Genomic DNA, 26,253 nt, shown 5'->3' on the forward strand with positions numbered 1-26,253 from the left:
CTCTCCTCCGGGCCCCTGTCGACGCTCGCGACACAAATCCTTGTCCTCCCCCTCCGCTCCCTACCTTAGCAGACATTCTAAGTGCCGCACGTTCCCTCCCCTCCATTCCGGGCTTACCCGTCGCGAGCAAGTAGTCATTCGGCAGGCGCAAACATACACACTTCACACACCCACTCAGCTCCATCTGTTCCAACGCACGCTAGACACCCCTGTCCCACTCTGTCCCCATTGCCTCATTCCCCCTACCCAGGACCACATTCTGTGGGAGTGCCCCTACAACCCTACCCAACCACACAATTACACCGGAGAGTGGCTGGCTGTTGCGGCGAGTCTCCAACAGCAACGGGAACTGGCGGCCCACATCATCAGGGCCCTCAGCCGCTGTCTGGACCGAGGCGGCTGATTCGCCCCACCATCCCATGAATAATAAAGTTTCCATCCATCCGTCCGTCCGTCCGTCCGTCCGTCCGTCTGTCTGTCTGTCTGTCTGTCTATCTATCTATCTATCTATCTATCTATCTATCTATCTATCTATCTATCTATCTATCTATCTATCTATCTATCTATCTATCTATCTATCTATCTATCTATCTATCTATCTATCTATCTATCTATCTATCTATCTATCTATCTATCTATCTATCTATCTATCTATCTATCTATCTATCTATCTATCTATCTATCTATCGATCCATCCATCTATCTATCTATCTATCTATCTATCTATCTATCTATCTATCTATCTATCTATCTATCTATCTATCTATCTATCTATCTATCTATCTATCTATCTATCTATCTATCTATCTATCTATCTATCTATCTATCTGTCTGTCTGTCTGTCTGTCTGTCTGTCTGTCTGTCTGTCTGTCTGTCTGTTTGTCTGTCTGTCTGTCTGTGCGCTTCGTTAGCATTGGGCGGACCCTTGTAGTACGCAAGCACGTTCAACACGTCCTCTGTTCCTTAGCAAGCCCCAGCAGAGCGCCTGGGGAAGTCAGTAGCGTCCATCACCTGGCCTGCTGCGAGCACAGGAGCTTCAGCAGTTTCTGCTTCATCAGCGCCCTCTGACACCTCCTGTATGCCGGAAACTAACCGTGCGATATCTGGGCCTGCTCAGTTTCCCTCGTAGAGCTACGAAACAACTAAACAAGATGCCTCGTTTTTTTCCCTCACGTGACGCAATAATCTTCATGAAAATCTGACGAAACGCATTGCAGTTGCTTCTTTTAAATGTGTCTTGTTTCTACAAATACTTAATTAAATGGGGAATGGCACCGAATCTATTTCGTTAGTTCGAGTTGACAAAAGCATCGAGCCGTATAGGCACCTGCGGGGGAATCCAAATTTGTTCGATATAGTTTGGGTAATTCGCAAGATCGGGTTTTGTTAGATCGAGTTTTGACCGTAGCCCTGTCAGCGGGTATATAAACATTGCTGGCAATTTTAGTTTATCCTCAAAGCACGCTACACAACCGACCCCTTTAAAGGTCTGCCTAATTTCTATACACAGGTGATTTCGTAGGCAGACATTTTTGGAGGTGGGGGCAACATAAGCTGTCCCAACGAAAAGATCGAGGCCCTAGCGCACTTTTTTAACAGCATTTTCGTATGCGGCGAAGGTGCGACACATCCAATGTTACAGAAGAACAGACATATTTGCTTGCTGATTTCACACTGGAAAGTCCCGCATTTAAAAGAAACGCGTCTGCCAACCGTTCAGGGTCAAACTTTTTCGGTTCCGGCCACAGCTCCAGGTCGTAGTGGAAGTCGAGGGTCGGTACGGACACGTTCACGCCCTTGAGGATGCGCACTCCGTTGTGTTCGTAGTCTTCGTCGCATATCCTGCGAACTGAGCTGCAAGAACATCACAGTAGCACTTGTAGCTTCTTTACGCTAAAAAAATGACAAAAGGTTACAAATTGAAGCTATTTCATCGAAGCGGACATGATCCGTCGTGTTGGTGGTTAGCACAATGAATGCAGGATGTTTCTGCCTACTTCTACAGTACTTCTCTGCAAAATATCGACAAGGAAAAGAGCTATGAACCCCTCCATCCAACGACGACGATGGTTGTACGCGAAGTTTTTTCGTGAAGGATTCCTTGGCTGTGTCTGAGTATGGACTCTGACTCGTTGACCTTCGAGTTTGACAACCACGATGTCTGGACTTTTTATCGCAGCGGCTTTGATCTTGACTCTTCGCCATTTGATTTCGCACCAAGAAAGCTTCGCGTTCAACCGTCGTCGTCGTTAGACGGAGGGGTGCATGATTTTTCTTTCGAATTTCGCGCGTCCATGCACCCCTCTTCAAATCCAAACTGCTTCGACCGTTCCGGAACGATGCAGCTGGATAGACGTCGGCTTCACACTGCGAGGGAACCAGGCTCGATTCCGACCACGGGAAGCGTTTTTTTCTTCACTTCGCCCAGGATTGATCATCGTCATCATCATCGTCAGAGAAAGTTGGCTTTCCTTCAGTGCGTTTTGTGTGGACTACAGACGACAACAGTGAAAGGCTAAAAGCATCGTTTTAAGAGATCACCCTTCTGCCCGTCTAAAGTAGAAGCGGTCCTTATCGACTTCTAAAACCATTTTAGAGAAGTGAATTCCGGTGACAGGTTTGCAAAAAGCAGGGGTAAGTGAGGAAAACAGAAAGGCGAATCACCCTGGCAGTGCAGGGTAGAGTCTCACGACTTCGGACAAGACTTGTCGCAGGTACGTCAGCGTTCCGATGTTGTCGTACGTCAGTGCCCCCTAGAAAAAAAATATAGCATAGTATTTCTGCACGTGTGCCTGCGTTCATCTAAAGGTTGCTGTTCCACTTCCAAGAAATGCGAATTCCAATTGATTGATTGATTGTGGGGCTTAACGCGCCGACGCAACGCAGGCGATAGTGGAGGGCTCCGGATTAATTTTGACCACCTGGGGATCTTTATCGTGCGCCGAAATCTCGTACACACGGGCGTTTTTGCTTTTCGCCTCCATCAGAAAAGCGGCCGCCGCGGCCGGGAATCGAACCCGCGACCTCGTGCTCAGCAGCGCAACGCCTTAGCCACTGAGCCACCGCGGCGGGTTGCGAATTCCAATGCTTGGTGTTGAGTACGCCCAGCGTGAAATAAGAACGCTTAGTTACTTTATCGAAATTTTCTTTCATTAACATAATTTGATGCACTGGGGTTTTGTTGCAGTAAATTGTTTGACAGATAGCTAAGTAATGCATTCAAGATAAAAAAAATCCACATAACAACTGCAGTGAGCGCTAAGTGGCAAATAACAACAGGGAAAAAGAAACGCGCATCTAATTCATGCTCGGAACTTTGAAAAATAAAAGTCTGTGACCAGGTCCTAAGGATACCACGGTGTTGTCAAAAGTGTGTATGTATATAAGCTGTGTTCTTTCCAAAATAGTTGAGAGTGCAGCCCTGTCCTGTTCGTTTCTCGTTCTTGTGTTCCGTGTTTTCTTGCGCTAATATTTGATGGTGGAGGATATTGTAGACTTCTAAGAGCACATCATGGCGCAATAAACTCGAAACCACGTCCATGCCACGTCGCTCACCTCCTTTTCCACAAGGCCCAGCACCTCTGCTCGAACCCGGTCCTGCACTTCGGGGTGCTCTGAGAGGAGGTAGCAGCCGAATGCCAGTGGGGACGCGATGGCATCAACACTGAAATGAGGAAACGCGGGTAGCTTCACCTTGAATTTAAACGTAGAATACTTTTTCTCTCAATGCACGCACTTCCCATGTCGCGGTTTGGGCATGAGTCGCTGAATAAAGTCTCTCCATTGCTCTCTCACGAACTAAAGCAGGAAAAAAACTGTATGCCGGCGTGAATAGGCGCTGTTTCACGAAACGTTATTGTTAGCGGCAAACGTTGCTGCACAACACTACTGGTTTTGCTATGCAGGTGATTGATTGCAACACAGAGTATAACACAAACGGGAAAAATAAGAAAGGGAAGGGGAGAGAGAGGGGGGGGGCAGAAGGAGGAAAGGAGGGAGGGAGGGGGGAGAGAGAAAGAGATAACAAATGCAGGGTAACTCTGGGGCAGCGCGGGTGTATACACTCGGTGACCAAAAAAAGCGCAGTGTGAAAGTAGTACTGTTCATGTCCTGTGGCAAAATGGCGCATAAAAGAGGGCTTATGTCAGAATGACAGACTTCCCTGTGCGAATGCTTAACAGTGTTGATAACCTGTTCGTCAATACGTGGTGTCCATAGCCACTGGGCTCATGCACGTGCTTCGCGTTACCTACAATCAAGATTTTGGTAAAGAACTTCGTTTTCAGTCAAAGCAGTAGCAGCAAAGCAGCAGTCAAGGCCCCAGTAAGTTATCAGCATTGCGGTGATTCTTTACACATAATTTATAGGAGCGGTTAAAACTATGACTACACATAACCTTCGCACCTACATGCGAATAAGGTATGTGCAAAATGTTTCCCAGTTTATAGGTAAAACGCCTAGTTCTTCTGGCCTTGTCTAATAAAAATACCGGTTTCGCGCTTTTAATTTAGCATTTTACGTGCTGCCGTCATCACAAATAGCGTATCCGTGGTGCGTCTCTAATCAGAGCTGTTAAATTGTTTAATCAAAGCTTGTTTAAATTGCTTTTCAAAATCAAATTGCTTTTATATCAAAGCTTTTTAAATGGTGCTTCGAAAAAAAATAATGGTTATTTTGCTGACTTACCTCGCATTGATGAAAAGGCAAGTGTTAGATTCTGTTCGCAGAGTGGCTGGGCGAGCCATAAACACGTCGGAGAGCTTCCTCCCTAATGTAGAAAGGATTCAGGGAGGCTACTCAATAAATATCCAGCCAAGGTATGTCTGTGCACAAAAAAAGGGTCATCCAACATTCCTTTATATATCGCAATTGCGAGTTATGAACAGCTGCACCATTCCCCGGTCTCAGTCGAAAAAAGCTTTTAGTCCGCTGTAAAACTCAAAACTTTTGTCGTGCAGCTGAATGCCTCCGTCACTCTATCACACAGGCTATGAAGTTTAACAGCGGAGCTGTTTAAGCTTGAGCTTGGTTCGGTGGTGCCAGAAAAAAAAATACGCAGAAAAAAGATACACGCGGTGACTTCTGGCGCAGAGTGAGAGCGCGAAAGCAACTTGCGTCAGCAAAGACCGGATAGCCTCCCGGCCTAGCCTCCCAGTAGGGCTCAACTATAGTCGGGCCCAGCTTCCAGCAGCGTCAAGAGCTCGCCTCGCAGCCGGGCTCAACTCTACTTGGGGAACGTGCGGCATAAAAGAAGGTCCGCTGGCGCAAGAAGGGAGATAGCGGGGCTCAACGGCGGCCTGCCGTGCGCTCAAAATAAATAAATAAATAAATTGTTCCAGCTTACACTAGTGGTGCAAGGCTTGAGAAACAGCGGGGCTGGGGGCCGAGCCGGCTTCTTCACCCCTGGGATCCGCTGTCAGTGTTGGGGACCAACCGGAACGGCCCTGTGAAATCCGGCTAAACTTGGCCTCACCCCTCCACACTTAGCTTGGCTTAGCAACCCAAAACTTAACAAAAGTTAGCAAAGCGTAGCAAAATTTAGCAAAACCCAGCAAAACCGGAAGAGGCTAGGTCGAAACTCTCCGCTGTTTCTCCAGCCTTGCACCCCTACTGCAAGCTGCGCCATTTTGTAGCGTAAGCTACACTGACCGAGGTTGAGGAGTTTCGCGTGTGCAGTGAAGGGCCGTTCTGCGCAAGCGCGAGGGACATTGGATTGAACTGGCTTGGCTTGGCTTGGATTTGGATTGGATTAGATTAAAGTGGATTGTATTGAATTGTGCTGCGTCATAGCCGCGGCAGACGCACTGGCGCCGGCGCGTGCCCAGGTGTACGCCTTAATTGCGCAGTAGCCAAGTCTGACGCTGCACCGGAGCCGCTTGATAGCCGTTTCGCGTGGCTCTGAGCATGCCCGAGGAGCCGTGACTGGACTGGACTGGACTGGACTGGATTAGACTGAATTGGACTGGACTGGACTGGACTGGATAAGACTGGATTGGACTGGATTGCTGAACCTTAGCTCACACTACGTATATCCTGGCATAGCAGAGCTAAGCCACTACTAATTTAAAAAAAATTTTTTTTTGCCGACCGCGCACGTCAATTTTGAAATCTTTATACCTCACGAGACTTAAAATTTAGCCAGAGTTCCATTTTATTTCCCAGATACATGCAACAGCAAGCGATGCTTAGAAAACCCTCGCGGGTTTCTCTATAAAATTTAATTAGAGTTGTACAAACGAAAGGCAGCGCGTATACAGCGTGCCGACTTTTGGGTGGCCTACAGAGGCTGTAGGTTATGAGTTTCGTGTGGAACTCCAATAGCATTCTTTACTTGTATAATCCAGGGATAGATAAAGCTGATAGAAAGACTTCGCTACCTTCAAGTACTTCTAACCCATTTAACACTACTATAAGGTGTGAAAATAGGGTCGCCAACAATTTACTAGCTGCCTGTGTTATCCACGATTTTTTCTTATATAATGTCTGAAACAACTTGGGCTTTTATGCTATCGTTTGGAAAAAAAAACATACCTTGCGGTTTTTGAGAAAGACATCACTTCAAAAAAACTTTGTTTTGTTGTTCAGTCATCGAGTCTATTGCATGGCAAACGTAGCTTTGAGAGGCGGCAGTGTTTTAAAGCTGCCTAGTCTCTGCTTTACTTGAATTTGTTTTTTGGTACGGCCTTTCGAAACCACAGAATTGAAAGATGCGTGAGCTACCACCGGCTACATCAGTGCTTCGAATAGTTGTTGGTGCCATCTGACCATTTAAAAACGGGGAACAATACAAGCTCATAAAAAAAGCAGACAGTAATAGATGCCCAGGGAAGAAAAGCAGGCGTTGATTTTAAAATCAGAATTCTTGTTCTAAAACACATGAAAAAGTAAAAGGGTAAAAGAGGCAGTCGTGGGCTTTGAAACTAGGAAATTTATATTGATTAGCATAGGCCGGATATTTAGGCATTATTTTAGGCCGGTCGTAGGCGCCAAAAATAGGCTATCAAAACGACGTTTCAGGTCTCCAACGTGGCAAATATAGGCACAACAAATTTTTGCATACATGCAAATTATTCCGAACGAAGACGTGAGCGACCTGTATCTACGACAGGAAAAAGATATGTTATGGCTTATGATGGCACAAAGGCGCCGAAAGTTGAACATAGCCGTTCAATTGGCCCATAAAACTGGAGATTCAGCAAGGGCACTGCTCATGTTCAATAGCGACTGTGCCTTTCTCAGCCACAGTAAAAAAAAAATAATACTTGACAGCTGTAATACTGATTAAAAAGGCTACTTTATGTCTATCTTATGCAATTTAAATACGACACAACAAAAACAAAAGAAATAATAAACGCAAGAGAGACGACAATTCTCTTACGAGGACTGTTAGGTACAGCTCTAGCAGTTTTCACGTGTACAATTATATTATCCATTTGTTCAGGGAAGACATCTCAACACTGCTAAATACACTACCACACATTTGAAGAGCGTTTTTCAAAGGTGTTCACCAGCCGAACAGATTTTTGACGGAAAAGCGTGCTTTAGAGCCCATCGGCTTGTTGATTTTAAGGCGCAAGGAAATGCAGGTGAGCAGTGATATTTCACAGTTGGCTCTTCAACCTATATAGCATTGATCTGCTAACATAGACGTGTTCGATGCTTAAGCCTTGCGTCGACAATAGAGTTGCATTTGAGTATACTTGTGGAAACGAGGATGCGACTGCATGTATTTGAAGAAATCTGTTTGGACAGCACAGGGAACGTAGTCTAAGGATGTATTTGTGGAAACAAAAGCGAACTACCACCATCTTCATATACTTGGATTCGAAATTGTTGCTCTTGTCACTGAGAATGAGCGTCCCATTCTCCTGGTGCTAGCGGTTGTTTTGCGAGAGGTTGTTGACCTAGAGGACTAGGTTTAACCCCGTAGAATTCCGAGCCGTCAGTGTTGCCATCTTACATGTATAATTTTTCAAACTGCACCTGAAAGAGGAACTTGAGGCTAAATAGTGTCACATAGACACCGATTCTTAAAGTAGGCATTTAAGCCCTAACGCACTGCCTATTCTGTGGACGATACCACAGAATAATGTTCAGCTTTATTCCGTGGACCAGACTACAGGGTTATGTTCAGTGTTGAGACACTGCTGAAGGGGCCCCGCTCGTCTCTTTCTGTGGCGCAGTGGTACAGCCCTCGGTTTTCACGCTAACAGCCTGGGTTCGAGTGCCAGGATTTGTGAGGCTCTTTTTTTAAGTAAATCTTTTAGCTGTAACGTTATCTTGAGTTAATTCTACACGTTATTATGCTAATAAGTGTGGATTGGTATCTTTTAAGGTCGCTTTAGATGAATAAGGCTCAACTATACCCTGTAAATGTCCACAGAATTAATTATCCTGTGGTCTGGTCCACAGTATAAACACTGCCTAAGCACAGACGGCAAAATGGGCATTTATAAACACTATAAAACAGCATCCTTCTTAACCTGAAATTTATGCTCATATATCAAAGTGGGGCGATAGGAGCGCAACGAAGAAAATAGGCATTCGCCTAAAATCACGTCTACACTCATGAGTACTGGGAAGTACATGATTTAAGCCTCTGTAATGTTTTATCAAAGCCCACGCACTGAGAACAGTTGACGTTTATGCACATTTTCTACCATAGTGGACTGCGCTCATCTTTTCAGCTTTTAACAATGTTTTACAATCTGAATCATGGCCCCCCAAAATTGGAGAAAAGGACCGCCAAGCTTTTCGCAATCAGGATTATCCCAGGCGAAGATGAGCGCTTTATTGCATCGGCACCAAAATACATAAAAAAGGAAGGATTTTGCTTCTTGTTTTGCGGCTTGCTTTTTGGTTGTGATTAAATGCGCAAGTTTACAGTTCTTGCAGTGGGAAAAGAGGCGCATAACAATTTGACGAAGTTGAAATTACATCAGGGAATAAGGGGGAAAACGAAGCACAATTCTCAGGAATGAATTTTTGACCTTACTGCTGTCGGCAATTAGTACACCCGTTTAACTTACCAGTCCGTGAGCCACTATATCGGAGAAAACTAAGTTGCGCATGCGTGTTGAGTACTTGCCTTCGGCTTTGATTGCTGCGTTTGCATCTTCTACCTCCGCGTTGATCAGAAGCTGCAGGACGTCCTCTTTGCTTGGCTGTTGGAAACCATTATATGGATATATTTCGATGAAAAAAGAACGGATGAAGAATTTTAACCATAATTAAACAAAACGAATTAAATCAACCAGTACACCTACAGTAAATACACCTAAATACTTATTCTTAGTGTCCGAGTAATACCTGTTTATTCAGAAAGTATAGACAAATTAGCACAGAATCCGGGTAAAGAAATTTTTGAGCGATAACGACACAGCGGTCGTGACAGGTTAGTTCGCCCTGATTTCCAAGGACGCAGTATCGATTACTGCCACAGTGGCCGCTTTTCAAATGGAGGCTAAAAGCGCGAACGCCCGCGTGTCGAGACTTCTGTTAACGTTAAAGATGCCCCCCACCCCAACCCCACCCCCGCCAACTGGGTCTAGGTTAATAATCCGTAGCCCTCCTCCACAACGGCGGGCCTCATAGCACAACTGTAGCTTCGGCTCGTTAAACCCAACAATCAATCGACTTATTTTCCACACTTGGGGTGTCACTTGCTAAGCAAGGTGGCTACTTCTTGCCGCAAAATGGGGACTGAAGTGAGTTATCAAGCTGACTGAAAAACAGATAACAACTGGGTTTAGGGATCAACCACGAATTTCTAAATGCAAGCACATACGCACAAAAAGGGGCGGCGAGGGGTTGGGGGAATAGAGCATCAGACGCTTACATCAGGATGTGCGCGGCGGTGGTTGATGATGGGCAGCATCCTCTCCAACATTTCGTCCGAAGGGAGTGTAATAAATAGCGATCGCAGGCCAAGCAAGACCCTGTGCAGCAGGGGAATGTTGGGAAGAAGATCTGGAACGGGAACAGCCATTCGTGCAATGCATTACGCAGCCCGCGTTTGCACTCGAAATTACATTTCTAGAAAACGCTGGCGAAGAGTAGGCGTGTTACCGTCACTTCCGAACAACAGTACAAGAATGTTAGCAAATATTCATAGGTCACTCCACGCAACAAAAGATGGTGCTTCATTGGTAGAGCTGTGACAATTTTCGGGTTCGAAAGCACCAGTATTTTTCGGCAAGCGCCCAGAGGAAGCAAGGCGACAAAGTGAATTTAAACTGATGATAATAATGCGCATAAAATCCACTTTTTTGATGATATGACAAATGAAACAAATGAGGTAAGCTCAGAGAATTACCAACATGATACAGCTGAATTTCAAGCCCCTTTGACGCACTACAGTCGTGTGAACGCAGGCACGTAACAATATACTCAAGTCTTTGACAGAAAAACGCAAAAATACATGCAGATGTACGCAAAAGTTTAGTTGTGCTTGTGAGTAGGCTTTGAGATAAAGCGAAAGAAAAAAAGAAAACATATCTTTGCATCTATTCTTGCGTCGAAATGTCACCCAACGCATATGGGTCACCCAACGCATAGTACATTTGTGTCAAATCTCCGTGAAATTTGCTGCGGACAGAAAAACAAATTACTACGCTCATTGCCAATCGTTTAGAACCCACTATGTTCGGAAACATGACGGGCACCTACGCACAGCGATCTGATTATGGCACTCGACATGGCATCAAATGCTGCTATCTAACCAGCCCAAGCCGTTTTCATTCGACGAGAGCACATTCTCAAGTATGTGGTTAAACATAGCGAATGTAATATTATATTCTGCGACTGATAAAGAGAAACTTCTCGCAGCACTTTTGTTTCTGCGAGTGCAGCAATGGTTTTCTGTTTCTCACAGGTGGGCTGTGAGAAACAGCCTACCTGTTGGTGTTGTCATTGCCACTGCACTCGGAGAAACGGCGAGCCCATAGGGGCTGGGCTAAGGCCGAGCATTCATCCCGCTCAGAAAACAGAAGTTGTCACGGCAACATGAGTATTAGGACAGCTTCAATGTCACCAGGCGATCTGCCTTCAACCCCCACGCAGTAACATGCTCGTAATATCGAACTAACTAAATTGAGATTTTCGTCAGCTGGTTCGGATGCCTAGTTGAAGCGCCGAAAAAAAAACAGCGGACAGGAAGTTTCAGTTAAACCTTGGTAATATATCGGACGAACAAAGGATACATAAATTCGTTGATGAACATGCATTTGAAGGCAATAGCGTCAATACAGCGTCAATATGGAGGCACCGAACGGCGTCAATTTGACAAAAAGCGAATTGTTTACCATGGATAATCAGACGAATTATCGCAAAGCGACGCCGTGGTATCCCTATTCACTGTCACTTCGTGAACCACACCTAAGTTTTAACAGAGGAAGGAACGTAACCCTATAACCGGTCAAGATATGCACAGACCGCAGCCTCTCAGCGTCAACGTCTTGGCACATACAAGCGGTTGAATTTGAAAATTTTCAAACCAGATTTGCTTTTTGGCCGCAGTTATCAGGCTCCCTGCAAAATCGACTGGGAGGGTACGTGCATAGGAGTAGCTTAAGAACAAAACTAACTTGCTTTTAAGCCGTAGCATATTATTCATGAAGTTGGCTTTCGTTCATTGCTCACCTTCTTGCAGTGAAACGATTTTTACGGGAGTAGGTGGAGGAATAAAGTTTTTTTTTTTCGAGGGAAAGGGGAGGGGGAAGGTGAGTGGGTGGTGGCCTTAGTTCAGGCCGCCTTCAGGCCCTGCAGCAGCCCGCGCCCGGAAGATCAGCTACTCCTGATCCTCGAGCTGGAAGCTGGCCAGCCTATGCTCTCACGGCTCCAGATTAGGGGGTGGCATTGGGTTGGGTTGTTTGACATACTCCCACACGAGGCGATAGGAGGTTTTAAATGCGAATGCATTTCTTAGTCGGGGGTTGTCGTGCGTTGCCCGGCGTGCACCTAGCAACAGCTGTGGCGCGCCTAGCAACCGGAGCACGTGGTAACTCGGGCGGGAGTAGCGGAGGGCAATGGGAGAGGAGGAGCGCGCTCGGCGTGTGACGGCGCTCGCATCGCGGAGCTCGGGCGGAGTAGCGGAGAGTGAGTGGAGAGGAGGAGCGCGCTCGGGCGTGTGAGGGCGCTCGCATCGCGGAGCTCGGCGGAGAGAGCTCGCGCGCGGGGCGGGCGTGTTGCGCGGGTCTCTCTCTCTCCTCTCCGCGTACCCTCTCTCCGCTCGCTGCGCTCGGAAAAATATATATAAATGCAGTGGAGCGCGCGCCTCTCTCCGTGACTGCTTGCCGCAGCGCAGTCATCGGTGCACCCAATGCATTTGCATTTCCGCACGATCCCCTTCGGGGAGGTGGGGGGAGTTTTTTGGTGTATTGCATGTTGTGCAGTTGTAGGAAAAACAGTTGGTGAAATGTATGTAAAATTGTTATGTTGTAGTAAGTCTGTGTTTGGATTCGGCGCCAGATTCGTGAGTCTTGTGTATTGAGTGATGGGTGAGGAGGAGGGTAAATGAGGCGTTGTCTGCGATGATGGCATACGATCTCCGTGTATTTTTTTTGGAACTGAGTGGCTGGCCATGACGATTGGAGGTGTGTCGTCGACCTCTGTTGGGAATTCTCGCGGTTTAATTTTTTTTCTCTTTGCGGCCCGAACGGAGCATGGTGTGTGCGAAGCCCTAGTTGTCTCACAAATGCAGATATATATGTTGTTCTCTCTCTCTCTCTCTCTCTCTCTCTCTCTCTCTCTCTCTCTCTCTCTCTCTCTCTCTCTCTCTCTCTCTCTCTCTCTCTCTCTCGCTCTCTCTCTCTCTCGCTCTCTCTCTCTCTCTCTCTCTCTCTCTCTGCGAAGTATTCCTCAAGCCTGTGGGTGGGAAGGCGCGTTCACTCACTGAGCAGGAAAAGTGCTACGCCGCCGAACTGTCCGACGCTCTGGCGTGACGCGTGGACAATGGCCATTGCGGCGCCGTTCTTGCGCTGTATTTGCGTGCGGGCGCCGGCGAACATCTGCAAGCCGACGTCTATCGCCATCTTGCAGAAGAGCTCGAACAGCTCCACGCAGCCGTCGCCGAGTTCGCTGGTTGAGGTGGGTAGCTTGGAATCGATCACGCTGAAGCACTCTTCAATGCACTCCTTCATGAGCGGGAAAGCCTGCGTTCCCCCCAAGAAAAGGATAAGAAGGAGAAGCAGGGTTGACTTCCGTATTCGCGCAACACATTACATTTACGTTCTCAAAATAACCAGAGTACTTTTGAAGATGGAAAAAAATGTTTACTTAAAGTGAACATCAGTTTAAATCCTCTTGCACCTCTATCGCTTGAAGTCGTTGCAAAGAAAGGTGGTCTTGCCTTCTTAATGTTGCTTGTTTTGAAGGCGGGAAGGACGATGTTCTTGAGATAACGCCAGTCGTCGCCAGCCAACCTGGTCAGCTTTACTTCGTTGATGGGAAGGTTCTTGGACACGATGGTCATAATCTGGTTTCACGGGAGATTACACATTGGGCGGTTTGAAAAAAATATAGTTGGTGTAAACTGGTGCACCTGATGGAAATTGCACGAGCAGTTATAAGAAGCACCCGCGTTACGTATTTACTGCGTAGAGCCCACAATTTTCTCACCAAAATTTTCCAACAATTTGTGAAGGGCATGCATACCTTCTTGTGGGGCTCACAGCACAAGACAAGACAGACAGTAGCTTTGCGTTTAGTTGCGAGAGAAGAAAAAGCAACAAAAACAGTTTTTTTGTGGATGCAGCGATTTCATCTTAGAGTGATTTTAGAGTAGCGCCGATGTGTGCTAGGTTTTTACAGCTTAGAAACACACGAGAGAATATAACGGAAGAAGTACACAGGGCATGAACACAGTGAACAGTCACGTTGAGGTATGACTCAAGCTGTATCGGGCGCACTCTTGGATGAAATGTGGCACCACGGGGCGGCAGGGTCTCCACGTGCCTTGCTTAAAGTCGGTGCGGAAATCTTAAGTGGGGCAGCTCCGCCTCGCCTCATGCTTCCACAGAAAATTCACTAGAACTCTTTTCATACAGAGTAGTGTCTAAACGCGCTTGAGTGAGGTGATAACGAAAGATCGGTGCTGAATATTTTGGCTCTACAAGTGGTGCTTGTCAGCATGCCAGCGGCGTGCTTGTCGGTGAACTGTACCTGGAAACGGGTGTCAAAATGGAGGAAGGCAAATTTCACCTTATCACCGCCGTTCATGGGATGATGCGCGATGCGGCAGGACGCGGCGTGCCTTCATCACATTATGCCATATGCTCCTCACTCTAAACAAAAATTCTAGGGAAAATGTAGTAACGGGCTGTATTTACTAACTCCTTACGAACTTTACTTCCCCGAGAACGGTACGTAGGTCCTGCCACTAAGTATGGAATCTAAATGCTATCGTTACCACTCCAGACCATGCACTTAGTAACAGCTGCTTGTTTGATACTGACAGTCACTAATAGTAACAAAATTCTTTGAATTATTCAACATTATAACCACAGCGGTTTTCTCACCCCAAATCACGATGACAAAGTTTTTGAAAATCCACATGCTGACTTGTATATTCTCCCATTAAAATGCCAAATTCTAAAAGTATTCGCTAAAATATCTAATTTTCGCGACAAGCCCACTGGGTCTATCAGAGGACTTTCCGCCGCTGGCTATAAAAGCATGAAGAACAGATGTATTTCTAAGGTAAAAAAGGTATACTCGCTTTCCTCTTGCAACCCGTTGGTTTTCTTGCTCACTTTATTTGTTGTCTAAGTCAGATATGTGCGTGTTGAATGTGTGTATGTCGTGCTGCGCACTCAGCCGATCCATATTGTCACACGTAGTTTTTTCACCAGGTTACGCATGACCACTTAGTAAAGAACTAAGTACCTTGTGTATATTGTGACAAGTAACTGGTTAGTGTTCTCTTAGTAAGTGCCACGCACTTTTCTTAAGAGTGCTCGCTCGAGGGCAAAAAACGTTCCATGCGCACGCACGTTCACAACGAAGTGTGTCCACGCCAACGCTATCTTTATGCTTACAAAATCCATGGGTTCGTGCCACTACGGGATAAACGCATTAAAGACTGTTGAAGCGTTAAGCTAGATCATTTCTTATTCAGCTCGCTTGCCAAGTTCCCGTCTAGCGTATGGAAGAAACTACGGCACATGCCGGATCCCGCTCCCAATGACAATCAGTGAGGGATGAGTGTAAAGCAGAAGAGAATAGGACCTCCTCACCTCTTCGCGTTCGTGCGTGCTTGCGTGTGTGCGTGTGTTCCACCACATTGTGTGTTTTAACTAATTCCTCCGAAAGAAGACCAACACTCGCATGTTTACCAAGCGGCTGTGTCTGGGAATTCTTCGTGGTTCTGGGCGTCCACCCTGGCTATTTCATTGCCGTGATATACAAAACATTAATACCTGCTTTTAAACAGAGTGCGTTAGAAGCTGAGAAGGCATTTGAAAGATATCTGGGCGAATTGCGCTCGGTGCTGAGTCAGTTATGGAGTACGGTGCATAGCTGGTGACGACAAAGCTTGAAGAGCACTTCCATACGCAAGGGAACGAAAGAAAGCTCCACACTGTACTTTACAATAGTGCAAACACGTGTAAGCTGCTCTAACAAACGCTTTTGCGGCAGGCGGTTCACAAGCATGTCGGCACTATCGGCCGGGAATGCAATCTGCAAGTTTCAAGTTTCAAGTTTCAAGTATCAAGAATGATATGATATCCTAGTATAAAAAGACAGCACCGACCATCACGCCCTGCCAAGCGGCCACTCAGCTGCAACCAAGCGCGCGGTGTATGCCTTTCTTTTCACCTAAACAGGGTGGACTCGAATGCAGCGTCGTCCGATGTTGGTAGTTTTTGTTTCATGATAATACTTCCTGTACTCTGAATTTAAACGTCGAGTAACGTCTATTACAACACAGCATAAATAGTACTGATTTAACGCTAAACTGATCTCGTAATTATGACTGTTGACGACACTTTACCTGTCTTCCAGTGAAGTAGTGGAAGTCGTTAATGAAGATGCGTTTGATCAGTTCAGGGTCCCGAAGTACAATGCCTGGCATGATGCCATTGTAGTAACTGAAGAATCAACAATGATAACATGAAATTAATGGCTGCCGTACTAAGAAACGTGGTGCAACAATTGCTGGAAGTACTTTTCGGGAATTATGAGGTAAACCAGATTCAGCGCCCTTCCACTCCGTGAAGAAGCTTGACCAGCGAAGCGGTGGTGCGTAAGGTTAAAGTCGTTTTAGCGGAAAATTCTCTTGTAGTTTGTTTCTGCATACGTCCGGTGATACGGCAGTTTGTTTTAACCCTGCTCCCTCCGTAAATAGCCATGTATCGACAGCAGAAAGTAACGTTTAAGATTTCACTGTGAAATAACAATTAAGGCACGTAAATTAATCTCGGCGCAATGTTAGAGTTTCTTTAGCGGCGAATTGTCCTACAATTTTTTTCGGGGTACTTCTGATAACACAACAGTTAGAGCCGTTTTCTATAATAATGCTCCCTCCGTAGATGGTTCACAGCGCAACGGGCAAAATGGAAAAGCCAGCTTGACGGCGATGATGACGATTGCTATTGGTTTCCGCTTTGTAGCGGGTGACGACATGTCATCTTACCAAAAAGGACTAATATATCTATGTTTTATACTCTTGGTTTAACACTAACGCTGCTTTGGGCAGGCACAAAAAGCTTATTAGGCACAAAATACTTTTTTTTTTCTGTTACAGGTGGTAACTGTACTAGGCAATATTCCCCTTTCTGCTTTTCTTTCACCAGCATTCTAATCTTCTTTTCGTCCCCTCGACAGCCTTGAAGTTAACTTCCTCTGTGCTACCCTTAAATCCTAGGTCTTCTGGAAGCCGAATATTTCCCTCATGCAGATTTTGATGGATACCTTCACATTCTAACACTATGTACCGCATAGTTTCTGTTCCTTTGCCACAGACTACGCATACCCGATCATTTTGTGAATACTTCCCCACAAAGCTCTTAGTTCTCAAGACCCCTGCTCTGACTCAAAAAGCAAATCAGTGCCCTGGGAATTATCGCAGAAATGTTCCTTTCTGATGTTCAATTTCTTAGCCCTGTACATCTCTAACGACGTTTTAGCTTCCATTTTTTCTCTCCATTTATTCATTTCAATCTGCCTTGCCTCTTTTTTGGCTAACTTGGCTGTTTTGGATTCTCCACTGTTCTTTCCGTATTTCATTGTTAGCCTTCTAGTCTTCCTTAATCATTGCGTGCCCGCGATTTTCAAGTATAGGTACCTAAAAACCTTAGCTGCCCACCTTCGTTGATCCATTGCTCTCAACCTCATCTCAAAACATATTTTACTCTGTGCTTCTCGAACTTCAAACGACGCCCAGCCCATATCTCCCTGTACTGCTTCGTTAGTTGTTTTTCCATGCGCGCCTAAGGCCAAACCTCCTACCATTCTCTGGTTCACTCCAAGGCCTGATAGAACGTCTGATTTTAAGCAGAGTACAGCATTCGCAAATGTGAGACCCGGAACCATTATTCCTTTCCACATTCCTCTCACTACTTCATATTTGTTATACCCTCACAGAGCTCTATACTTCATTATAGCTGTGTTTCGCTTTCCCTTACCCTTAAGTTGCTCCTTGTTAGTCCTTAATTAGTTATCCCCTTCGTTTATCCACACTCCCAAATATTTGTATTCCTTCACTCGGGGTAATTCGCCTTGCTGCATAGACACTGAGTCAGTGGTAGCGTCATTGAATGCCATTATTCCTGATTTTTCTGCACTAAAATTTAACCCGGGGTCGGTGGCTTCCTGGCCGCTGATATTTATTATCCGTTGCATATAGGTCTTGTTATCAACTAAAAGAACAACGTTGTCTGGGTATAACATTCCCGGAGTACTCTGTTGTACCACTTCGCCTTGCAGCATATGGGTTAGGCTAAACCCTACTTGACTTTCTTCCAGTTTCTTTTCTAACCCTGCCATGTAAAGCATGAACAGTATTGGGCTCAAACGGCATCCCTGTTTCAGTCTCCGATGGATATTGACCTGCTGGGAGCATTTCTGTCCTTCCCATGTAAGGTGCACTCTATTGTCTTTATAGATTGTTATAGGGAACTGTATTAATTCATCATCTAATCCCTGGAGTTTCAACATTCTCCACAGCAGTTCTCTGTTTATGTTGTCATTTACCCCTTTAAGGTCCAAGAACGCAATCCATAATGGTCTATTCTGCGCTTTCGCAATTTCAATGCATTGCGTTATCACGAAAAAATTATCATCCAATCGCCTGTCTTGTTTAAATCCATTCTGCAGTTCCCCAAGTATTCCATTTTCTTCCATCCATGCTTGAATTTCTGATTTTATCGCCTGAATTACGAATCTATACAACCCGCCGCGGTGGCTCAGTGGCTAAGGCGTTGCGCTGCTGAGCACGAGGTCGCGGGTTCGATTCCCGGCCGCGGCGGCCGCTTTTCTGATGGAGGCGAAAAGCAAAAACGCCCGTGTGTACGAGATTTCGGCGCACGTTAAAGATCCCCAGGTGGTCAAAATTAATCCGCAGCCCTTCACTACGGCGCGCCTCATCGCCTGCGTTGCGTCGGCGCGTTAAACCCTTGAATCAATCAACGAATCTATACACCACTGACGTTACTGTGAGTGGTCTGTATGAATCAATACTGGCTTTGTCGCCTCTGCCTTTGTATTTAAATTCATCCTACTTTCTAGCCAGTCCTCTAATATTTGCTTGGTTTGTATCACCTTATCTATTTCCCTCATAAACGATTCCTTACTTTTAGGTCCAAGCAGGTTTATCAGTTGCATTGGTATTCCGTCCTGGGGGGAAACCTTTTGTTCTCCTTTTTTCCAGTCAAGGTTGTTCCAACTTATTTCCCTTTCCGCAGTCTTCTGTGGCGCTGATGTTTTCGGTTCAGGCTTCCCTACCACTATTGCCCTAAACTTCTCACAAATCACTCGATGAACATGCGCCAACGCGTGCTTCCTTATAAATGTTTCTCCTCACCATCAATCAGTAATTTTTGATGGATATCGTTTTTTGAGCTTAATAATTTTACATGGTCCTAAAAATTCTTGGATGCGCTTTTGCTCTTTATCCGTATTTCTGTCATCCATTGTTCGCTTTTCTGCTTGATCTTTGCTTGCACCATTTTCTGCACTTCTAGTTTTTTCCCACGGTAGATATCCCATTTTTCCTTCACTACCTCCGGTTCCATACCAGTTCTTTTTGCTTCTCTGTGTTCTCTCGACGCCTTTCTTCGCTGGTAAATAGCCTCTTTTATTTCCTTATTCCACCAGCTTCTCGGCTTTTTATTCCCTTTCCATCGGTTTCATTGCTTTGCTTCATTCATCTTACCCTTTATGAACGCAATCATTTCGTAGTAATACCAATTTTGATCTGGGTATTTATTGATTTTATTTTCCTATCTATCAGCGATGATCTGTAACTGCTCATTGTACAAATTAGTTCCTCCTATTTTACCTATTTCTAAATTTGTCCGGGTTGCACCTCCAAAGTGAAAGCTAAGCCGCTTGTGGTCGCTTCCTAAGCTGTCTGTTCCATTTTCATCTATCCTTATTTCCCGCAACCCTTCGTATGCTGTCTCGGATACTAAACTATAGTCTATGCTGGACTGTCTGTTACCGCTTTCCCACGTCATTTGTCCGCCACACTTGCTTTACGTGTTTACTATTACAAGCCTACAAAGATTAAAGTCAGTTTTGCCTGTTAGCACAAATGCATTGCTAGGAAGACATTTTTTGGGGGCATTATAAGCAATTCTGGATCAAAATTGAAGACCATACGGCGCTTTTTTAATGATATTTTTATACTGGGAACCGGTTTTTGCGCGGCGGGGAAACCTTCTCGACAGACAGTGTGACACGATACAAGCAGAGGCTGTCGTCAAGCCTGCGCTAGAACAGCTCCGCAGTTAAAATGAATAGGTGATTCAGCTGAGTGGGAAAATCAATTCACGACAACGCTTCGACTTTACAACCGTGCGCAGACAAGCGCAAAAGAGGGTGGATGCACAAACGCACACGCACGCACGCACGCACATACATACATACATACATACATGCATACGCACATACATGCATACATACAAACTTACATACATACATACATACATACATACATACATACATACATACATACAAAGTAGCCAGCCTTCATGAAATGCAGAATTCACGTGAAAATTTAGAGCTTCGCTTCTACATCTTGTACTTTCTGGCTGGTGTGCTTGGTTCACACGCACACATTTTTTCAGCATGCTCACCCCCCTCCCCCCACGAACTTATCTTTAGATGCTAGTTTAGGGTCTTAAGGTGGTTTCGAATTAGGTCAACCACGATTTTATTGAGGGGAAGAAGAAATGGCGGCTCTAATTATCCCACATTAGCAAATGTATCAACGCAAAGAAATTAGTATTTATACAGCAGCGGCGGTAACGTTTATGGTATTTTTATTGCCTAAATTTAGGGTATAGCGCGTAAGCAACAGATAAATCGAATATTTGCATGAATTTAGGCTAGTGGCGGTTATACATGTTAATCGCAAATTCTTATTGTACCTGCGCACAATTGCAAAAGCGCACGCCGACTGCAAGAAACAGAAAAAATGAAACCGTACTCTATCCAAGCAAACGTTGTTTCGGCGCATGTATAGCCTTCACAGGAATAATTTCCTGTTAATTATCAACATGCATTCTTTTTTTGCAGAAGTCTTTACAAAGTACGTGCGGCTTACCCGACGATGTCTCCGTACTGCTTCACCCACTCGCTCGATGCACGAGCCATGCCCTGCAATGAGCGATGCGATCAGGGCCGCCTCACAGGCTCGCTTGTAACATTCTTTACATTTGGAAACATACACACGACGCAAGCCCGACGCTAACAGGCATTAAAGGGTGGCAGAAAAAATGAGGATGCGATAGGAGAACCGGAAACCATCGAGTTATCGATATCTTTGGTCATCTGATTAGCCATTAAACAACATGTTAGGTTTCATTCCTTTCTGGGAAGGCGGATAACCAGCGGAGCTGTTTGTGCGTTATGGGGTGACCGAAAAGTCCCGCTCAACCCGCGCGGATTTTGACTAGGCTTCACCACGACCTGCTGTATAGACGGTCGTGGGCTTCACTGAGGAACACACAATGTGGTAATGCCAGCTCACAAAGACCAAACATACCCGGATTTCTGTAAAGACGGCTTCAGTTCGAAACACAAATGCATTGCTGAAAAATAACATCTTTCAGGGGCGGTAAATGCCATCTTATATCGAAATATGTAGCGCCGGAGAAGAACAGGTAGTCGTACAAAGAGGGTGAAAAGATGAGTGAGTAGGCTTCACTGTGTGGCAACCTCTTGTAGGAAAAGCCAACTTACAAAGACCAAGCTTACAACAATCTTACAAGTAGGCTTCACTTTAAACACAGACTCATTGCTGGAAAGAGATTTTTCGGGGCAGTGTACGCGAACGTGTAGCCGAAGCTAGAGGTTGTCCCCAAGTGCACAAGGAGTGCCTTTTAACAGTGAATCTGTTCAGCAATTCGTCAAATCCGGCGTCTCATAAAACTCACCATAACAGTATAAAGAAATAACCGGCACCGGCGGGATTCGAACTTGTGTCTGGTCAACGGAGATCAACGGAGTTGCAGTCAACCGTCTTACCCTCTCGGCTACGAACGCGAGTCAGTACCCGAGAGTCAAACGGCTTGCTCAGTCGGCTGTGGCTGTGGGGACAGGGATCACGCCCCCTACTCCACACAGAACACGTGAAGGGTACACGTTGCTCCTGCGGGCACCTAGTTTAAGTGTGCGCGTTCCGTTCGCTCATTCTGCTTCTTCGATTTCCTTCTTTTTCGCCGTTATAGCAACAAAGATGGAGTAAAGGTCGTCGCGGCCACCAAGAAAAAGCAATTTGGCTGCAAACGTGGAGTTAAACCATCGTGATGGTCGTCAAGGTTGCGTGCAGCTTCGCTACCTTCGTCTTAGGCGTTAGTGTAAGCTTCGTTCAATTTTTTTTTCGCCCTACGGACGCAAAAAGAAGGATTTTAGCCCATGACAGCTCCGCTGTAAAAAACCAACGCTGGAAACAATGGGTGGGGAAAAAGGTGAGAGCGTTTTTCGGGCAGGAGCTGGTACGTCTTGCGGCCCATTGGGTATAGTAAGTATTCAGTGCGTGTGTAAATTCTTTGCAAAGCTAGTGTGATGAAACAAACCCACTCCGCAAAGCGGGTTTTTACTGAAAAAAAAAAGGATTAGCGTTACCTTTTGCCAGATTTCCAGCAGGTTGCCAAATAGAAGGCTTGGTTCGGGACCAGGTATGCCGAGGTCCTTGAAATGGGAGAACGTTCGCTTGCGCCATCTGTAAAGGCTGAACGTCACCGGAAAGTGCTTATTAGTGTTTATGGTCACGTCGGGTGTGACGTAGAACATCAAATATAGAAGAAGAGAACTCAACTGAACATTGCAAAAAGAAAACAGAATGCCCGGAGATATTTTATTGCCGGCACAACCGTACTGCTGGCTACATCCGTTTCAGCCTGTCGTGCTGCAAAGGTGTGTCATTTCCGTTTACCCATCCGCTTTGTTCTTTTAGTTACATTGAAAACGAGAAATCTCATGTGCCGACATATCAAGTTATTATTGTCGAAATTAAGGTTTTAATAAATTGCAATCAATTGCAAATTTCAATCAATCAATTGTCGTATTTAAAGGTATCGAACAGCTGTTACAGCGTTGAGCAGGGTCATCACCGGTCCTTCGTCGGCGAACGTTACGACGGCAATGCTTGCAACCTGTAGGTTTTTGCTATTGCTGACTGTACAGCTTACATATGTGCGTTAGTTAGCATAATTTATTGTTATACGCGCAACGTATCTGGGCTAGTTCCGGCCGCGTTATGGGCAGGGATTTTCGCAGCCGGTATTTTGAAACCGAATACACCCCATGGGATCAGTACTTTTAGCGAAAACACCGCAGTGAGTACGGTGCGTAGGAAGCGGGCGTATACCACATTTTCCTGTGTAGAAGTGTCGGGGAGGTTGTTCGGAGAGAACGAACAATTCTTAACCTGTCTGGTGATGTCAGCCGAGTAAAAATGCTAAGCTTGCTGCGACAGATGAGTGTGGGGACGACGATGATGAAAATTATGATGATGTTGACGATGTTGATGCCCACATATACGTCAGTTATGTACAGAGTATCGTCAGACCTGTGTTTCGCAGGCACACAGAAATTTTGTCGTGCAGGAGGTAACGTTCGGGACATGACCATGTACATTCACAGACAAATGAGATGCGAAATGAAATGAAATGCTGGGTAATCTCTGAATGAAGATAAAGAAAGAAAACACGAAAATATAAACCAGAACACACAAAATTTGAAAATCCTGTTCGTGGAAGTGTAATAATAGCGCGCTATTGGTATATTTGGAAGCCACATTTCTCAACTTTGTTTTCGTAATTAAGCCAAGCGTACAGTTAACTTGCATGAAAAGAAATCGCGATGTGTGTGCGTTCTGCTTCATATTTTCGAGTTCGCGTTTCATTTGTCTATTGCAGAAGATCAGTTGAATAATCACCAAAAGTGGCCGATTAAAATGTGCTGCGAGGCACACTCTTTGCGCAGTAAATCGGCGACATTCAGCCGCGCAAGATGTAGAAGAAGAAGAAGACTTTATTTTTCAGCAGTCGTTGTTACAATTCCTGCTGAAGGGGCAGGAGCTAAAGGCATTGAGTGCCTGACGAGGGCTCCTGACCCTCTGGAGTTCACAACAGAGGTGTTCACAGCAGAGGACATGTTCAAATCAAATATGCGTGCTTAGCAATAAGATCCTTTTTGTAGCTTGTATAGTCCAGATGGCATCTTCGATTTGCATTATGGCTCCATAGAATGCAGGGGCACGCAATGACGGGATCGTCAGCCCAGGTTGATCGCTGCAGCCTCCATGCGACACTAAATGCAAAAAAATTAAGTATCTTTCCTGGAGGATGGTGTCCCTATCTTTGGTGCACGTTGGTCATGCGGGATTGATGCTGCAATGAGCGCCTTCACGCTATCTGCTATTCCGCAACGGGCACGATTCGCGGGAGTGCTACATTACGGTGCGCCTGCAGAGCTTGGAGATGCCGAGCATCTATATCAAGCACAATCTGCTTTTTCGGTAAAAACGCTAAACAGCGGAGTGCAGCCGCAGAGTCCGTGAAGTTCCAAACAAATACCTTTCCATCGACCCTCGTACACTGGGACCCTCCATGATGGCTTTAATTGCACACTTTTCCCTAAAAAGCGGTCTAGTGCGAGCAGTCTAGAGTCGTGAGCCTGCTCTCCTCACCCCACGCGGCCTCTTCAGCATTCTTAAGGAGCCCACCTGTTTTGGGTCGAACTATACGCATTAAAATGTCCCAAGTTTCAACCCCCCCCCCTTCTACTTCCCCTTCCTTCACTTGACGTAGAGTCTTCCTGCCACAATAAAGGCTACCTCCTCCTCCTCCTCCTCCTTTCCTCAGCCAACCAACCTCCACTTGCTTTATCCAACGCAGTACTTCCCGGTGTGCAAGTTTTGCGCTGCCCCGGATACCCTGAACCACATGGTATGAGAGTGTTCGGCAAACCCCAAAATTCAAAGAATCGCGCACTCTTCCCGTGAGCAGTGGGGAAGGAGCTGTCCAGCTCCGATCTCGATTCCCAGCTTACGCTGGTGGAAAGGGCCATGCCGGCAGGGGTCTCCCATGGAGTCCTGGACTGAGGAACCCACACCACATTACGATGCTCTTAACAAAGTTTATTCTCTTTCTCTCTCTCTCTCCCTCCGTGAAGATAGGCCACTCTCGGTGGGCTTCTCGATGATGTAAGCGAAAGCCACCCGCAGAGTCGCAAATTCTGTAGCCATGGATGATGGTGCGCGGCTTAGCATGGCCCTAAAGGTTGTGCGTGATGAAGGTAGCCACAACACAGCAGTCAGTGATGTGGAAGTGTCCGTTCTGCATTTTTGCGCAATATTGTCAAGGTTCGAAGAGCTTTAGGGCGGTGGCTGGAATGTGCTCCTTTGTTGTAACACCGGGCGGCACTGTGGTTATGGTTTGTATGGGCAGATGATGTGCAAATGGCAACATTGCCTTTTCGGAAAATGCCTCGGGAGGAGAGAGCGGTACATGTTGCAGAAGGCTGTCGACAACGGGTACTTTGGTGAGAACACTGATTGTGTGAAGAAGGTTTCGTGTGAAATGGCGTAAGTAGAAAATCGGGTAACCGCAGACGAAGTGTCCATGCGGGATCGCGCAGACGAGCATAGAGCATAGTATTGGCCCGCTGGCGTGCCCCGGCATACTTTTTGGAGAGGCGGGCTGACGGAGTGCAGTGGGGCCACAGGTCATTTTGAGACAGGCACTCCATTGGCGGGTTATTACACTAACCAGGCTAAGGAGGCGAATGAATAAAGCTTCATCTAGTTTCCCTAATAAAACCTTCTTAAAGATCACAGCCGAAGGATACATTCTAAAACATGTGCATTGATAGTAAGAATAGTATACGTACACTGAAAGTTTTTGATACATTACGAACCAAGTTGCCCAGAAATTCCCTCTCTTGAATTGAAATTGGGTAGCAATGACAACAGCCAGTTCTTTATTTTACAACTAGTGTTGTCCGCAGAAAACTGACGCCAACTTGTTTCTTGGCTTTAAAAGGTTTACATTTAAAATTCCCTGTACTAATTTTACGACGCTTACCTAGACTTCACCTGTACTTTTCGCAACTCGATGAAGTAGGGCCAGAAAAAGGCAGAAGAAGAAATACCTGTACAAAGCAGCAGCGCACAGCGCCAAGCAAGCAGCGGCGAACATTTCTTCCAAGCGGGAGCTGAGGCCCACTGTGCGAAGTAAAGCTCAGTTGCTGGCAGTGCGGTTATTATACTCCCCGATGCGAACATGCAGCGCCCAGATGGTCGTGAACTGATGTTGGCGACCCGAAAGCATCCGGTTACGTTACCTCGGGGCCCGATACACTAATCGTGTGAAGGGCCCCAATTCGAGGTCCCGCACCTGCTCCGTTTCCTGCCGGAAGCGATGATAACCCACAGCACGCGCAGCAATGACCGGGCAGTGCCTGTTTGCTGCGTACTAGAATTTTTCACCCCTGAAACTCGGAATTCTTAAGTCCGACTTCCCCATTGGCGGGCTTATGAGAATTGGCGCACAAGCAATTTTTTGTGAGTTATGCCTTGCACTT

The 26,253-nt window shown here is 45.9% G+C and overlaps 1 protein-coding gene across 1 annotated transcript in view; it reads right to left on the minus strand.

Moving 5' to 3' along the window:
* The window catches only part of LOC144137825 (cytochrome P450 3A13-like), a 34,023-nt gene extending 8,088 nt beyond the window's left edge, over positions 1 to 25,935 (minus strand). Inside the window, exons 1-12 of the mRNA XM_077669831.1 lie at positions 25,822 to 25,935; positions 22,291 to 22,396; positions 20,768 to 20,820; positions 15,992 to 16,088; positions 13,349 to 13,474; positions 12,893 to 13,151; positions 9,839 to 9,969; positions 9,085 to 9,164; positions 4,687 to 4,764; positions 3,556 to 3,664; positions 2,665 to 2,753; positions 1,714 to 1,854 (exon numbers count right to left, since the gene is read on the minus strand). Of these exons, the coding sequence (XP_077525957.1) occupies positions 1,714 to 1,854; positions 2,665 to 2,753; positions 3,556 to 3,664; positions 4,687 to 4,764; positions 9,085 to 9,164; positions 9,839 to 9,969; positions 12,893 to 13,151; positions 13,349 to 13,474; positions 15,992 to 16,088; positions 20,768 to 20,820; positions 22,291 to 22,396; positions 25,822 to 25,868 (1,316 nt within the window). The 5' untranslated portion in view covers positions 25,869 to 25,935. The remainder of the gene's footprint in view (positions 1 to 1,713; positions 1,855 to 2,664; positions 2,754 to 3,555; positions 3,665 to 4,686; positions 4,765 to 9,084; positions 9,165 to 9,838; positions 9,970 to 12,892; positions 13,152 to 13,348; positions 13,475 to 15,991; positions 16,089 to 20,767; positions 20,821 to 22,290; positions 22,397 to 25,821) is intronic.
* Positions 25,936 to 26,253: the final 318 nt, after the last annotated feature.

The sequence above is a fragment of the Haemaphysalis longicornis genome, unplaced genomic scaffold (assembly GCF_048455015.1).
Source record: "Haemaphysalis longicornis isolate Haplotype H1 unplaced genomic scaffold, Haemaphysalis longicornis Haplotype H1 scaffold_5, whole genome shotgun sequence".
NCBI lineage: Eukaryota > Metazoa > Arthropoda > Arachnida > Ixodida > Ixodidae > Haemaphysalis > Haemaphysalis longicornis.